Source organism: Hyperolius riggenbachi, chromosome 4, assembly GCF_040937935.1.
Source record: "Hyperolius riggenbachi isolate aHypRig1 chromosome 4, aHypRig1.pri, whole genome shotgun sequence".
NCBI classification, from domain to species: Eukaryota; Metazoa; Chordata; class Amphibia; order Anura; family Hyperoliidae; genus Hyperolius; species Hyperolius riggenbachi.
In genome coordinates, this window is record NC_090649.1 from 290,879,854 (window position 1) to 290,894,303 (window position 14,450).

A 14,450-nucleotide genomic window follows, 5' to 3' on the forward strand; every position below is an offset into this window, starting at 1 on the left:
CGTTAAAAAATGCCAATTGTACCTGTAATAAAACTGTCCAGTAAAGTACTGTATACTTTATGTGTTCAGGTCATCTTTTCATGGACATTCATGGACAATGAAATGTCAGGAAACTTTATTATTAAAAGCATAACTCTTTACCTTTTTTTGGTTTTGTGGGCTTTTCTTGTGTTTTCACTGGGATCTCTAAAAAATAGAAAAATCACAAATGACAATCTATAGTCAATTTTAGGGATCTGACACACTATAAGCGATTTCCTGCGCATTTTCAGGTCATTGGCACTTTCTGAGCGCTTTTAAAAAATCAATCCAATTCACTTGCAATAAAATCGTGGTAAAATAGCGTAAAAATCACCATGTTTAGGACAAATTATTTGCGTTTGTGATTTTGTGCGATCATTGCGCTTTTTATGCAATTTTACCACAATTTTAATGCAAGTAAGTGGGAGCGATTTTTTAAAAGTTTCCAGAAAGTGCTGATGACCTGAATGCGCACAGAAAAGTGCTTATAGTGTGTCTGAGCCCTCACAGAGAAGGGACTGACTGAGAGATATCATGGAAAGGCAATCCATGTGTACATTTTTACTATCTTTGGAAAAATGAGTACATACCTCTCTCTTACCTTCTAGGAATGTCTACTAGCACTCATTGGTATGAGCGTCTCATAAAAGACAACTACAGTTCTAGTCACACATATGCTTTATTTCAGCCATCTTAAAAATCAGTTTTGAACACAAAAGTGAAAATGTCTTAAAACCACTTCAGGACCACATGCATTTAAATGTACTATCTTTCCATGAACGCTTGTTTCTGACACATGTCTAATAGAACATGGCAACAACAACACATTCATTTAGCGAATATGTGTTTATTTGTTTTTTTTTCCTAGATAGAATGTATTAGTTACTGTGATATTTTTGGTCTCTTGGCATTTGGTAACAGTGCCTGTATTATGTACGCACTCAATTTGTGATTTGATCAAAAGTCTAAAAAAATGCATTATCTATGTGTGTTTCCAGGTTGGTAAAGTGTGTGAAATTAAGTAAGACTTTGCTTTCAATAAGTTAATAACAAAAAGGGGGAAGGGTTAATTACATTTTTACAGCTGCTACATGCCTACTACCAGGACAAGCATAAGTGTTGTGGCACCTATATTACTGTGGCTCTTCGTGGAACAACTTTTTTCGCAGCCCAACAAAAGCACTGTGTGTATTATGCACAAATTATGAAATTATTTACCTTTTTTGGGTTCAACTGGTACTTTTTCTTCTTTTATCTCTGGTTTCTCTGCAAAACAAAATATAAACTGTTGGAACATACTATATCTACTTTATTATTTAAAATAAGTAGTTTAAGGCATTTTCTACTTAAAGAAACTGCATTTATCCACATAAGCATTTGAAATGCAGTTAGAATAGGCATTTTACACACACGATTTTCAAACTTGTCAATAACATGCATTTTAAATCAGCAGCAAGCAAAAAAATACTTAACATAGTTTTGATAGCACTTTTCCACCTATTTTTTGGTAGTATTTAATTTTAACCACTTCCCTACCACGCTATTTTGTGCTGATCGGTGCTGCGTGGGCTCTCCAGCCCGCAGCACCGATCAGCTAGCAGCCAGGCCGATCAGACTTCCCCCCTTTTTTCCCCACTAGGGGGATGTCCTGCTGGGGGGGTCTGATCGCCGCCGGCTGCTTGCGCTTGCGGGGGGGGGGGCTCTTCAAAGCCCCCCTCCACAGCGCTTCTTGGCCTCCTTCCCCTTCCCTCCCTCTCCCTCCCCCTGTGAGCGGTGCAGGACGGATTTCCGTCCTGCGCCTGATGGGATAGGCTTTAGCCTATCAGATGCCGGTGATCCCCGGCCAATCAGAGGCCGGGGATCACCGATCTCCTCTACGGCGCTGCTGCGCAGCAGCGCCGTATACATGTAAACACCGGGGAAGGTCTTCCCTGTGTGTTTACATTTACCCTGCGAGCCGCCGATCGGCTCGCAGGGTGTTCACGGAGACACCCTCCGGGAACTGACATGGAACGGCCGCTCATACGAGCGGCCGTTTCCATGGAATACACTTCAGGATTCAGGGGCGTGTATATACGCTCCGAGAATCCGGAAGTGGTTAAAGTGCTGACATTTATTTGTAAATAAAACATGACAAAATGATCTCCTAGGAGAAAACTCAGGAGAAAAATGTAATTGCGTATGGGGAGAAATCTCCTAGGAGATAGTTTTCATGTTCTCTTTAAAATAACTTCAAAATAACTTTAAATCATTTTGCAATTGAAAAAGTACCCAAATGTTGGTGAAAAAGTACTAACAAAATCAAAGTACTATGACAAATCATTTCAAATAACTTTTTAGCACTTTGCAATGGAAAAAGTACCAAAAAGTAGGTGAAAAAGTACTGTGAAATTATTTTGAGTATTTTCTTGCATGCTTTTTGAGTATTTTGACAGCACTTTTTCACCTACTTTTTGGTACTTTTTCCATTGCAAAGTGCTAAAAAGTTATTTTAAATTGAAGATGAAAAAACAACTCCTAGGAGAAAATTCAGGAGAAAAGGTGAATTGCATATGGGCCCAGGTATTGTTTATAAGCATTTTGGAACGCGTCACAGCCTGTGCAAAATTTCAGAATGTACATTAGGATGAGGAAAGATTTAACAAAAGACAAACCGTGACTAAATTATTATTTTTATTTAACAATAAGCAATTTTTATTACAGTTTTATTAATTCATCATCAAATTATTCACAACTTTACCAGTACCTTTCTTTAGTTCTTTGAGCTCTTCCTGTTTTTTCATGGGAATCTCTGTAAAATACATGGGAACAGGTCAATTCAATTTTTACAGCTGCTACATGCCTACATTTCAGGACAAGTGGAAGTGTCAGTTAACCTATTATACTGTAGTTCAACTTGTCTCTTTTCCCAGCCCTTCAAAAGCAATTTGTACATTCTGCATAAATCTTTAAATATTACCTTTTTTGGGTTCAACTGGTACTTCTGGTCTCTCTGCAAAGCAAAATTAACACTGTTAGAACGTACCGTATCTATATAATTTTTTCAGATACGTTTTTAAAGGGTTCTTGAAAGTAAGGTTGGACTAAAATTATATACATTTTCCCTAATTATACTGATTCAAGACAAACACCTGATAAACTTAAAAAATGCTCCTGTAATAAAACTGTCCAGTAAAGTACTGTATACTGTATACTTTATGTATTCAAGTCATCTTTTCATGTAAGATAATTAGGATGAAATGTCAGGAAACAACTTTATTATTAAAAGCATAACTCATTACCTGTTTTTGGTTCTATGGGCTTTTCCTGTGTTTTCATTGGGATCTCTAAAAATAGACAAAGCACCAATAGTCGATTTTCGGGCTCAGACACACTATAAGCACTTTTCTGAGCACTTTCAGGTCATCAGCACTTTCCGAGACCTTTTAAAAAACCATTCCCATTCACTTGCATTAAAATTGTGGTAAAATCATGTAAAAATTGCCACGTTCACGTAAACTTTTTCACGTTTGCGATTCATGGCGGTTGTTACACAATTTTACCGCTATTTTAATGCAAGTGAATGGAAGTGAAAGGACACCGAGGCGAAACTAACTAATGAAATAAACGATTGCATCTATCTTCCTTCTCCTAAAATGACATTTTAAGATATTCCAGTTGTATTTTATGTTTAAATCTACTTTTTAAGTATTAACTGTTTTATTGTTTTTGCTCAATGACACATTCATGGAAGTATGCCAGAGCTAAAGTCTATGAACTATTGAACTTTTTAACTCTTTCCTGCTCAGAAGCCATTTTCTGCTAGGAAAGTGTTTTATAGTTGGAATATCTTATCAGATGTTACAAGGTCACACTGTAGTCACTTCCTGTCCAGTCAGGACTGAATCAGCCACTTACATACCTGCTATTTAACTCTTTCAGGCAGAGAAAGAAAAAAAGGAACACAGCATAGTTATTTGTGTGCTAGGCACTGTACACACCCATGTCTATCTCATCATGTCACTTCGGGTATTCTTTAAAAGTGCCAAGAAAGCACTGATGACCTGAAAGCGCTCAGAAAAGTGCTTATAGTGTGGCTAAGCCCTCAAAGAGAGGGGAACTGCCCAAGAGATATCATGGGTAGGCAACACATGTGCAATTTTTGACTTTCTTTGATAAAATGAGTGCATACCTCTCTCTTACCTTCTAAAAATGTCTACTATTGCCTCATTGGTATGAGTGTCTTATACAAGATAACTGCAGTTCACACACATGCTTTATTTCAGGCATATTCAAAATCAGTTTTGAACACAAAAGTGAAATTGTCTTAAAACCACTTCAGGACCACATGTATTTAAATCTACTGCCTTTCTATGAATGCTTGTTTCTGGCATTCATGTCTAATAGAACATGGCAATAACAGCATGGCAAATTCATTGCAATTAGTGAATGTGTGTTTATTTGTTTTTTCTTTCTAGATAGAATGTATTCGTTACTGTGACATTTGTGGTCTCTTGGCATTTGGTAACAGTGCCTGTATTATGTACTCACTCAATTTGTGATTTGAACAAAAGTCTAGTCAGAAAAAAAAATGCATTATCTACTGTATGTGTGTTTCCAGGTTGTTAAAGTGTGTGAAATAAAGTAAGACTTTGCTTTCAATACGTTCATAAGAAAAAGAACAACTTTTATAGTGAAAAATATTTTACAGGGTCCCTTCCTTTGGTTCTTTTAAATCTGTGTTTTTTCACTCCAATCTATGTAAAATACATGGAGAGGGGTAAATTACATTTTTACAGCTGCTACATGCCTTCTACCAAGACAAGCATAAGTGTTGTGGCACCTATATTACTGTGGCTCTTCATGGAACAACTTATTTCGCAGCCCAACAAAAGCACTGTGTGTATTGTGCACAAATTATGAAATTATTTACCTTTTTTGGGTTCAACTGGTAGTTTTTCTTCTTTTATCTCGGGTTTCTCTGCAAAACAAAATTTAAACTGTTGGAACATACTGTATCTACTTTATTATTTAAAATACGTACTTTAAGGCATTTTCCTACTTAAAGAAACTGCATTGATCTACATAAGCATTTGAAAAGCAGTTAGAATGGGCATTTTTAAACACAAGATTTTCAAACTTGTCAGTAAAATGCCCTTTAAATCAGCAGCAAGCAAGAAAATACTTAAAGGGATACTGTAGGGGGGTCGGGAGAAAATGAGCTGAACTTACCCGGGGCTTCTAATGGTCCCCCGCAGACATCCTGTGCCCGCGCAGCCGCTCACCGATGCTCCGGCCCCGCCTCCGGTTCACTTCTGGAATTTCTGACTTTAAAGTCAGAAAACCACTGCGCCTGCGTTGCCGTGTCCTCGATCCCGCTGATGTCATCAAGAGCGCACAGCGCAGGCCCAGTATGGTCTATGTCTGCGCAGTACACTCCTGGTGACATCGGCGGGAGCGAGGACACAGCAATGCAGGCGCAGTGGTTTTCTGACTTTAAAGTCAGAAATTCCAGAAGTGAACCGGAGGCGGGGCCGGAGCATTGGGGAGTGGCTGCGCCAACACAGGATGTCTGCGGGGGACCATTAGAAGCCCCGGGTAAGTTCATCTCATTTTCCCCCGACCCCCTACAGTATCCCTTTAACATAGTTTTGATAGCACTTTTCCACCTATTTTTAGTATTCTTTAATTGCAAAGTGCTGAAAAGTTTTTGTAAATAAAAGATGAAAAATTATCTCCTAGGAGAAAACTCATGAGAAAAATGTAATTGCATATGGGCTCAGGTAGAAATCTCCTAGGAGATAGTTTTCGTGTTCTCTTTAAAATAACTTGAAACCATTTTACAACTAATAAAGTACCCAAACGTTGGTGAAATGTACTATCAAAATCAAAGTACTATCAAAAATGATTTAAAATAACTTTTTAGCACTTTGCAATGGAAAAAGTACCAAAAAGTAGGTGAAAAAGTATTGTCAAATTATTTTGAGTCTTTTCTAGCTTGCTGGTGGTTTAACCTGCCGGGCATCAATTTCCCTAGGATGTCTGTGCAAAAAGCGATCCAATTAATTTTCATAACCTTTTTTTTCCTGTAACTTGACAAAATGTATCATGCAAGGGTCTAGTATACAGTGCAGGAGAGTACTGCCGTGTATGCACATTAATACTGCCCACAGCATGTTTTCTATTGACGTGTATATTCCTTAACCTAGGGAGGTTAAAGGGCACTTTATGGCTAGGGCCCATATGCAATTAACTTTTTCATCTGAGTTTTCTCCTAGGTGACATTTTCACAACTTGTCAATAAAATGCCTTTGAAGTTACCAGCATGCAAGAAAATACTGAAAATAATTTGACAATACTTTTTTGGTACTTTTTTCATTGCAAAGTGCTTAAAAGTTATTTTAAATAGAAGAGGGAAAAACATCTCCTAGGAGAAAATTCAGCAGAAAAAGTGAATTGCATATGGGCCCAGGTATTGTTTATAAGCACTTTGGAAACGCATAAAAAACAAAAATTGTGATGCATCTACCAACAGTAAAAATGTCAAAGCCTGTGCAAAATTTCAGAATGATCAGGATGAGGAAATATTTAACAACTTTACCCATACCTTTCTTTAGTTCTTTGAGCTCTTCCTGTTTTTTCACTGGAATCTCTGTAAAATACATAGGAACAGGTCAATTCGATTTTTACAGTTGCTACATACCTACATTTCAGGACAAGTGGAAGTGCTTTTTAACCTGTTATACTGTAGTTCAACTTGTCTCTTTTCCCAGCCCTTCAAAAGCAATTTGTACATTCTACATAAATCATTAAAATATTACCTTTTTTGGGTTCAACTGGTACTTCCTTGATCTCTGGTCTCTCTGCTAAGCAAAATTAACACTGTTAGAACATATCTATATTATTTTTTCAGATACGGTTTTAATGGGGTTTTTTTTGCATTGAAAGATTGTATATTAATCCATATAGGTACATGAAATGCAGTTACAAAAGGTTGCTACAGGAACTTTTATGTGTTTATTAGTGTGTGTTTGGAGCTCTTAATATTATTCGCAGCCCCTCAGGCAAATTTATGCACCGCGCATAAATGGCTCAAGTTTTTACCTTTCTTAAGTTCTGTTGGTGCTTTTTCTTCCTTCTTTTCCAACTTATCTGCAAAGTTAGAGTTAGTTAGAATATTATTTATGACAACAGTTTAATGTCCATGATAACTAAAAGAAAAAAGAAAAGATTCAGAAGATTGTTTTGACTAGTTCAGTGTCACATGTCTTATCCCCAACTAGCTTCAGCATTTTCATAGTGGAGAGTATCTGAAAACTACTTTCCTCCCAGGTACCTGTCTTTTATAGCTGTGCTAGAATTGCAGCATTTCTCTGAAACATCAGAATTTTGCAACATGTAGCTCCAAACAACACAATCAGATATCATGGCCCATATGTAAGTCACCTTTTCTCCTGAGTTTTCTCCTAGGGGATAATTTTATATCTACTATTTAACCGCTATACAATCGCATCACACCAATTGGTGTGAACGCGGTGGCTTCCCCAGGACCGCATAACGTCAATTGTTGTGAAGTCCTGGGGCGTGTTTCGCTGGGGATCGCACGCACACTCCCAGGGGCGATCGCCACTAGAAGACAGATGGCGAAACCACTGTCTAATTACACTGTACAGCACTGCGACCTACAGTAGTGCTGTACTGGGGACAGCCGTGTCACTCGGCTGTCCTTTATGGAGGCTAAGGATCGGTCGACTCTCATAGGCTGATGCCTATGACAGCCGATCGCTGTCATTGGCTGCTGGAGTGAGGGAGGACTGGGTAAAAAATAAAATTTACTATTTTTTATTTAAAAAAAAAAGATAATTAAATTAATAAAGAAAAACACTGCATGCAGCAGCGATCAGAGCCCACCAACAGAAATCTCTGTTGGTGGGCAGAAAAGGGGGATTCATTTGTGTGCACAGATCTGTGGCTCTGTAGCAAGCCATTAAAGCTGCAGAGCCCTAATTTGCAAAAAATATCCTGGTCACTAGTGGGTGGGGTCGGGGAGGGGTAAAGCCTGTGGTCCTTAAGAGGTTAAAATAACTTTTCATCACAAAAGTGAAATTGTCTTAAAACCACTTCAGGACCACATGTATTTAAATCTGCTGCCTTTCTATGAATGCTTATTTATGACACACATGTCTAGTAGAACATGGCAATAACAACACATTCATTGCAATTAGCGAATATGTATTTCTTTCTTTCTAGATAGAATGTATTAGTTACTGTGACATTTGTGGTCTCTTGGCATTTGGTAACAGTGCCTGTATTATGTACTCACTCAATTTGTGATTTGAACAAAAGTCTAGTCAGCAAAAAGAAAAAAGCATTATCTATGTGTGTTTCCAGGTTGGTAAAGTGTGTGAAATAAAGTAAGACTTTGCTTTCAATAAGTTAATAATAATAATAAAAAAATTATATTGAAAAATACTTCACATGGTACCTTTCTTTGGTTTTTTGAACTCTTTGTGTTTTTTTCATTGGGATCTCCGTAAAATACATGGGGAAGGTTGAATTACATTTTTACAGCTGCTACATGCCTACTATCAGGGCAAGCATAAGTGTTGTGGCACCTATATTACTGTTTGCACAAATTATAAAAGTATTTACCTTTTTTGGGTTCAACTGGGACTTTTTCTTCTTTTACCTCTAGTTTCTCTGCAAAACAAAATGTCAACTGTTGGAACATACTGTATCTACTTTGTTATTTAAAATAAGTAGTTTAAGGAACTTTTCTACTTAAAAAAACTGCATTGATCCACATAAGCATTTGAAATGCAGTTAGAATAGACATTTTTACACACGACAAGATTTTAAAACTTATTAATAAAATGCCTTTTAAATCAGCAGCAAGCAAGAAAATACTTCATTGTTTTGATAGCACTTTTCCACCTATTTTTGTTATTCATTAATTGCAAAGTTTTTAAAAGTTTTTGTAAATAAAAGATGAAAAATTATCTCCTAGGAGAAAACTCAGGAGAAAAATGTAATTGCATATGGGCTCAGGTAGAAATCTCCTAGGAGATAGTTTTCATGTTTTCTTTAAAATAACTTTAAACCATTTTACAATTGAAAAAGTACCTAAAAGTTGGTGAAAAAGTACTATCAAAATCAAAGTACTATCAAAATCATTTAAAATAACTTTTCAGCACTTTGCAATGGAAAAAGTACCAAAAAGTAGGTGAAAAAATACTGTCAAATTATTTTGAGTATTTTCTTGCTTGCTGGTGGTTTAGCTACTTACTGACCACTCCACACTAATTGGCGTTAATGCGGTGGCAGCCCCAGGACCGCTCCATGCTCATTGGCGTGAACGGCTTTCTATGGGGCTAGCAGGAGATCGCGCGCAGGCTGTGCGCACATCTCCTGCTCGGAAGGCTCCTCTCCACCTTCAGGCTGCTTACACACCAAGACATTACAGGCGCACGTTAGTGCGCCTGTAACGCTCCCCCAACGCACAGCAATGTAACACAAGTGGGCTGTTCACACAGCCCACGTTGCGTTACATGTAACGCTGCACGTTCTGTGCAAAGTGCAGCATGCTACGGCGTTGGAGCGGCTATAGCCGCGTTAGACTGTTTGCACATGCGTAGTGGGGGGCGGAGAGGAGGCGGGGAGAGTCAGCTACAGTAGCCGCGCACATGGCTACTTAATATTCACTGCACTGGCGGGCGCTGATTGGCCGGCGGGACCACGTGATGCGGAGAGTCTTGCTCCGCATCACGTGGTCCCGCTGGCCAATCAGCGCCTCTCTGGGAGACATTATAGGACTCGAGCCGCCTAACGCGGCTCACTCTACCGTCGGCTCTTGCAGCACCATACGTTGTGTTAGGTGCACGTTATGCGACCTTAACGTGCCACCTAATGCAACGTCTTGGTGTGCAAGAAGCCTCAGTCTCCCACTTGGAGACTGTTAGACACTGTCTAATTAGGCTGTACAGCGCTGTGATCTAAGGCAGTGCTGTACTGGGGACCACCGTGTGACACGGCTGTCCCCTCTAGAAGCTGGGAAGTGATCCACTGTCATAGGCTGAAGCCTATGACAGCCAATCACACTGTTAGGCTGGCGGGGGAGGGAGGGAGGATTTAAAAAATAAAGAAAAAAATAGGAAAATTAAATAAAAATAATAAAATAAATATGTATTTTAAAAAATAAACACTGGGGGAGCGATCAGACCCCACCAACAGAGAGCTCCGTTGGAGGGGAGAAAAAGGGGGGGAATCACTTGTGTGCAGAGTTGTGCAGCCCTGCAGCTTGGCCTTAAAGCTGCAGTGGCCAATTTCAAGAAAAATGGCCTGGTCATTAGGGCGGTTTAACACTGCAGTCCTCAAATGGTTAAAGGGCACTTTATGGCTAGGGCCCATATGCAATTAACTTTTTCATCTAAGTTTTCTCCTAAGTGACATTTCACCAGCACGCAAGAAAATACTCAAAATGACAGTACTTTTTCACCTACTTTTTGGTATGTTTTTCACATTGCAAAGTGCTTAAAAGTTATTTTAAATAGAAGATGGAAAAACATCTAATAGGAGAAAATTCAGGAGAAAAGGTGAATTGCATATGGGTCCAGGTATTGTTTATAAGTAGAGATGGTTCGCACCTCTGATTTTAGATTCACGAACCTCGAACGCGAACTTCCGCAAAAGTTTGCGTTCACGCAAACTTTGCGAACCACAATAGCCTTCAATGAGCAGGCAAACTTTCAAAACCTCAAACATTAATTCAGGCCACAAAAGTGATGGAAAAGATGTTTCAAGGGTTCTAACACCTGGGGGGGCATGGCAGAGTGGGATACATGCCAAAAGTCCCTGGGAAAAATCAGGATTTGATGCACAGCAGCATTTTAAGGGCAGAAATCACATTGCATGCTAAATTGGAGGCATAAAGTGCTTTCAAACATCTTGCATGTGTATACATCAATCAGGTAGTGTAATTAGTGTACTGCTGCACACTGACAGACCAAACTCACTGTATAATGCACCGCAAACAGCTGTTTGTGTACTGAGGGCCTTGCTGGACTGATGCGCACCATGGCAAGAGTGCAGGCGATAGCGGTTTTCAAGCCCATATGGTCACCGGGCTGAGGTAGCTCAGTGATAGAACAACACTGACTGTCCAGCTGATCGAATTTGGTCTGTCCACAATGAAGCAACAACCTTATTATCTTGGGTGTGCCCCCCAACACTTTCATATAGCCGGCGGTCATTGCTTAAGTGTGATATGCGAGCCCCTTCACTGTGGCAAGGTAATGATCACGAAGGGGAATTGACACATGCACATGCCTTTTGTTTTGCTGTTGCATCCGCAGTGCAGCCAGAAAAATTAGGCAGGCATGTACACGAACCAGAAAATAATTGTTATTGTTTTTTTTAGTGGCCGCTGCTACATGCATACATTTCAGGACAAGTGGAAGTGTCATTTAACCTATTATACTGTAGTTCAACTTGTCTCTTTTCCCAGCCCTTCAAAATTAATTTGTACATTCTGCATAAATCATTAAAATATTACCTTTTTTGGGCTCAACTGGTACTTCTGGTCTCTCTGCAAAGCAAAATTAACACTGTTAGAACGTATCTATATTATTTTTTCAGATATGTTTTTAAAGGGTTTTGTTTTTGCATTTAAAGAATGTATATTAATCCATATAGGTACATGAAATGCATTTACAAAATCTTGCTACAGGCACTTTTATGTATTTATCAGTGTGTGTTTGGAGCTCTTAATATTATTTGCAGCCCCTCAGGCAAATTTATGCACCGCACATAAATGGCTCAAGTTTTACCTTTCTTTAGTTCTGTTGGTGCTTTTTCTTCCTTCTTTTCCAACGTATCTGCAATGTTAGAGTTAGAATATTATTTATGACAACAGTTTAAAGTCCATGATAACTTTGACTAGTTCAGTGCCGCCCACATGTCTTATCCCCAACTAGCTTCAGCATTTTCATAGTGGAGAGTATCTGAAAACTACTTTCCTCCCAGGTACCTGTCTTTTATAGCTGTGCTAGAATTGCAGCATTTCTCTGAAACATCAGAATTTTGCAACATGTAGCTCCAAACAACACAATTAGACATCATGGCCCATGTGTAATTCACTTTTTCTCCCGAGTTTTCTCCTAGGTGATATTTTCATTACTTAGAAATAAAATGCCTTTTGAGCCACCTGCAAGCAAGACAATACTAAAAATAAATGTGTTCGTAGTTTTCACCAACTTTTGGGTACTTTTTCATTTGTAAAGTGCTGAAAATTGAATTTAAAGAGAAGATGAAAATTATCACCTAAGAGATATCTCAGGTGGAAAAAATGTATTGCATGTGGGCCCATGGCCCATATGCAAGTCACCTTTTCTCCTGAGTTTTCTTCTAGAAGACAATTTTGAATCTACTATTTAAAATAACTTTTCATCATCTTGCAATCGAAAAATGACCAAAAAAGTACCAAAAAGTAGGTAAAAATGGACTATAACCAAATAAGTTGTGTTCAGTAGTGCCTAAAATGTTAAAAAAGGAGGTATAACACTCACCTGCCAACTCATTTACATCTATAATCTTCCCCAAGTTCATCAGTGGTTCTCCCATGGGCCAGGCAGGATTTAAGTGTTAGTGTTAGATGGTGTGGCACTAGCACATATAACTTGGTTTTACCATAGTCTATTATTATACACAATTTAAGTGTGCAGATGTTTGCCAGAGAGAATGAGAAGGAGGGAGCTCATTCACATAGAGAAAAAGTGGATTTTGCTATGAGTCTCTTTCAGAGTCTACTGTCAACTACTCCTGGGAACTGGACTAGACAAGGCTGTTCTGCAAAGGGGATAGGGTTTTGTGCTATAGACCATGTGGTGTATGTTGCTAAGGGGGTAGGACCCCATTATTGTTAGCTCTGAATTCTCTGGAGTAGGCCAGCTTATATGGGGACAAGGGCTTAAAATGCCTGGGAGTGAGGTTCATTTTTAACAGTGGAATGTCTCAGTCAATTTCAAACATTTCACCAACTGACTTAAAAAAAAATCTACACACCAGTGCCAGTTAGTTTGAATTATGATTACTAAATGTCTTGCCCAAATCTACATGTACCAAAGTCCACATTAGTCAGTAGGGATTGTCATTGAGGTGCAAAAGAAATTTAAGATGACCGACAATTATGCTGATTGTTAAGTTCCCCTGCACATTAAAGGCTATGAAGCTTTTTGATGGTAAAATTTTCGAATGCATTAGCGAATGCAAATTTTGATGTTCACCCATCACTAATAAACAATATTTAGCTCAACATAAAATAATGACGTTCCTAATTCATAGACCATATATTTTAGTTTGAAAAGTAAAAAGGCAGAATTACAGTTACAAAACTGTAAATTCAACTATGAAAATTATGGAAAAACAACTTTGTTATATAGAAAACATGTCATAAGGTACCTTGCTTTGGTTCTTTGAGCTCTTCTTGAGTTCTCACTGGTGTTTCTGTAAAACAAAAACAGTGGAAAAAGTAAATTCCAATGTTACATTTTACATTAGCCATCAATAAAAGCAAGACATTTTGACTCAGGATGATACCGTTTAATGGCTAACTTAAGGGCTCTTTCACACTACAGGCAGCGGTAAAAGGCTAAAACACTGCGTTTTGGCTGCAGGAGTTTTCAAGGCGTTTTCAAGGCATTTTAACGCCAACACATTACTATCAATTGTAATGAGAAACGCCGCGGTCAGCCCTAAGAAAGCTCATGGGAGCTTCAAAACACAATGCTCCAAAACACAGCGTTAAGTGTAAAAGGTAAAATGAAAGTCTATGGACTTTCATATTACCTTGGAAAATGTCGAAAAAGCCCTCTAGTGTGAAAGGGCCCTTAGAGATTAATAAACAGTAAGCTTTTGGCTAATAATAAGCCTTCCATGCCTCTCAAAGTTTGGAAATAGGTGGGGGCTGTGCATCTGAATTTGTGTGCAAGGGAATGCTTCAAAAAAGTGGAAATGAGCCCTAAATGTCATGAGAGAAGCAAGTCTGAGCTCTTATAATCACTCAGTAAGGGAAGGGGCAGATTTTGCCATAAGTCTGTTTTAGGCTTTACTTTCATCTCCTCTTGATTAACTAAAATGAACTATGGTGCTCTGCAAAGGAAAGGAGATTTTTTGTAGTAATATGAACATTTTATAGCTCTTAACTCTCTGAAGAGCACTATCTTTCATCAGGGAGAAGGGGTTAAAAGTGCAGTACCACTCACTGTTCATTTCTTAAAATAAAATGTTCAATTAAATTTTACACGTTTTACTAGCTGATTCAGGAACAATATGTATTTTTTTAATCAAGAATATATTTCTTCTCTTTTTTTTGCACATTTAAAACCACATTGCACATAGATACTATTAAGTTGAACATTAAATACTTAAGGTCCCACATTTCCAAATATGTTATG

The 14,450-nt window shown here is 38.4% G+C and overlaps 1 protein-coding gene across 50 annotated transcripts in view; it reads right to left on the reverse strand.

Moving 5' to 3' along the window:
• LOC137503854 (titin homolog) overlaps positions 1-14,450 on the reverse strand; it is a 1,065,379-nt gene that overhangs the window by 140,252 nt on the left and 910,677 nt on the right. For 48 of the 50 annotated variants that reach the window (XM_068231415.1, XM_068231409.1, XM_068231432.1 and 45 more), the window contains 13 exons: positions 13,456-13,500; positions 11,826-11,873; positions 11,552-11,584; positions 8,653-8,700; positions 7,105-7,152; positions 6,822-6,866; positions 6,608-6,652; positions 4,934-4,981; positions 3,303-3,347; positions 2,981-3,013; positions 2,768-2,812; positions 1,240-1,287; positions 142-186 (listed from right to left, as the gene is read on the reverse strand). In XM_068231415.1, the coding sequence (XP_068087516.1) occupies positions 142-186; positions 1,240-1,287; positions 2,768-2,812; positions 2,981-3,013; positions 3,303-3,347; positions 4,934-4,981; positions 6,608-6,652; positions 6,822-6,866; positions 7,105-7,152; positions 8,653-8,700; positions 11,552-11,584; positions 11,826-11,873; positions 13,456-13,500 (576 nt within the window). The remainder of the gene's footprint in view (positions 1-141; positions 187-1,239; positions 1,288-2,767; positions 2,813-2,980; positions 3,014-3,302; positions 3,348-4,933; positions 4,982-6,607; positions 6,653-6,821; positions 6,867-7,104; positions 7,153-8,652; positions 8,701-11,551; positions 11,585-11,825; positions 11,874-13,455; positions 13,501-14,450) is intronic. The other 2 variants (XM_068231400.1, XM_068231416.1) reach the window with 2 other exon arrangements.